The sequence below is a fragment of the Fusarium phalaenopsidis genome (assembly GCF_050370095.1).
Source record: "Fusarium phalaenopsidis strain FUZ10S chromosome Unknown contig_32298, whole genome shotgun sequence".
Taxonomy (NCBI): domain Eukaryota; kingdom Fungi; phylum Ascomycota; class Sordariomycetes; order Hypocreales; family Nectriaceae; genus Fusarium; species Fusarium phalaenopsidis.
Genome location: NW_028145407.1, coordinates 13,849 through 16,093, shown reverse-complemented (window position 1 = coordinate 16,093; position 2,245 = coordinate 13,849). Strand labels below are relative to the sequence as shown.

General features: G+C 48.0%; 1 protein-coding gene across 1 annotated transcript; it reads right to left on the bottom strand.

Moving 5' to 3' along the window:
• Positions 1-323: 323 nt before the first annotated feature.
• LRP88_06590 (pectin lyase fold/virulence factor) lies at positions 324-1,602 on the bottom strand (the record flags this gene model as incomplete). Its single annotated transcript, XM_083243128.1, has 2 exons — positions 324-878; positions 937-1,602. The coding sequence occupies 2 exons, from the start codon at positions 1,600-1,602 to the stop codon at positions 324-326; spliced, it is 1,221 nt and encodes a 406-aa protein (XP_083100352.1).
• Between the last annotated feature and the right edge of the window lie 643 nt (positions 1,603-2,245).

Genomic DNA, 2,245 nt, shown 5'->3' with positions numbered 1-2,245 from the left:
CTGTGGTACGTTCCCTCCATATCGATGGACGCCATCAACTCAGAGGAGTCCTCCTCTATCTTGCCAGGAGGCCTTTGATATGGGCTCCCTTCCAAAGTGGTCATGCTATTGGAAGATTTGCGATAATTATCTGCTGATAAGGGTACGGATTCAGACATTTTAAGGACATTTGTTAGCCGCCGAATTGGTAATATCAGATAATCCAGGTACAGAAACTAACTGCCATGAAGTTGTAAGGTGGTTCTCAAATGGTATCACTAGGTGTAGGTGGGATTTGAGCTTATTTATTACTGATCCTGGAACTGCCCCTAACTTCCACAGCATCACAAGCTCGTTCGATCGATCCAATGCACATTACCAAACTTGCCATCTGGAGTTTGAAAGACATCCACGGGCAAACGGTATGGGGCGACTTCGGTGTCTGTTAGCACAAGAGTAACATTACTTGCCGCCTCGGCCTTCTCGTCGTAGCCAGGGCCATAGTTCTTCCAGGTAGCCATGAAAGTATAGGTATCGAAATGCGGTGTATCCTTGCCCCAGATGATGTAGCCAGCGGGATTGATACTGGTGTCAAAGTACGACTTCATAAAAATGGAACGATGTTGTGAGTTCCAAGGCCTACCGAGGGCACACTTGCCCACAAGATCCTTTGCTACAGTAGAGTTTGCCGCAATGACTTGGGCGTCATTGATATAGACACCGTACTTGTTGGTGAAGGTCGTATTTGTACCCTTCCAAGCTGTGATTCCACCACCGCAGCTGCGGAGTGAGAGCGTCGAACGGTCAATGTAGGCTGTTCCGAACCCATAGAGGAAGTCTGTTTGTCCTGCAATGACGCTGTCGTAGAAGAAGGCATTTCCAAGCTTTCCAACATAAACCTGTTTCACACATCGGATCAGTCAAATGCACTGCTCGTGAGCATGAACAAGCACTCACAGTATCTTGGTAGCTATAGAAGCCACAAGAGTAAAAGCCGGCATTGGCTCTACTCACGCCCAACGCATGCGCTGGTCCGTATGAGTAAGGAATGTACTCATTTCGAAAATCAATATTGTAAGCGCGGAAATCGGTGCATCCAAAGGGAGTGTCGACTGGAACTGGGAAGCCAGTGGGACCCGAACCAGTGAGAGTGGCATTGAGGTTAGGACCGACCGTCAAGACGCCAGTGTAGACGTTATCAGGAAATGAAGCGTTGTGGTTGGCTGAGTTCCACCAAATCTGAACGTCATTCTGTGCCGTAGTGTTGACATCAATGTCCGCGTATAATTCGTGCCTCCATGGTTTATTGGACATTCCAATCAAGTGTAGAGGACCCCTCCGCGTCACATTCAGCTGCTCTGTGTAGTTACCCGGAGCAATAAGAATGTATCCAGGAGTAGTGGTGTTGCCGAGTGAGTCGATAGCGTCCTGGACGGAATTGAAATGAGCTCGAGCATCATCCCTGGCAACATATAGAGTACCCGGAGGGCAGCCTTCAGTGGGACGATGCGTCTGTCTCTGACATTTCTTGTATGTGTCAACAGGGCCCTTGGAGTGGTGTGTAGCCACAGTATGGAAGAGAGCCTGTGCGACGAGCAAAGCCTTGAAGATGGGTGTCATCATGAAACATAAATGCTGGTAAAAAGAAAGAAGAGCTCATCCAGATTTTGACATGACATGATACATGGGGAGGTACTTTCGACTCTATTTGTATTCCATGCAAGCCACTGGTAACAGTTCATGGCATACGCTTTGAATAAGGCCTGGGTAGAAAAAAGACGTAGAAAGTTGGATAATGGGTCGCATGACTCCGTTAATCCACAAATCACGATTGAAGAACATAACGCCAGTAGGTTTTATCTCCTACAAGGTTCGGATATGCGATGCCGAGAGGTCAAGGTTCTAGTTAAATCGGCCCCGGTCTGGATACTGTTTTTCCACCAAGGAGAAGCTATGCTTCTTGTAGGTTTCGATATTTGGGGGATCGACATAGCTTAGCTCTTGGGGTATTAACTAGGTTCCCCCGCCACATCAAAAACTGGGGGGGATTTATTGCGAGGTCAAGCTTAGCTAGTGTCCAGTTAGTGTTGTTCTTAAGGGACTTTGGGGGCCGCTCATATGGGGGCGGGATCCGGAGATGGGCCATGCGGATATTGCAAGTTCCCTGATCTCCAATTTACCAAACCCCAGAGTGACGTCATCAAGGGTTAAGACAAGGTGCAGCTCCCTGCCTCTCAGACACACACAAGCTTTATTAAGTCAAATA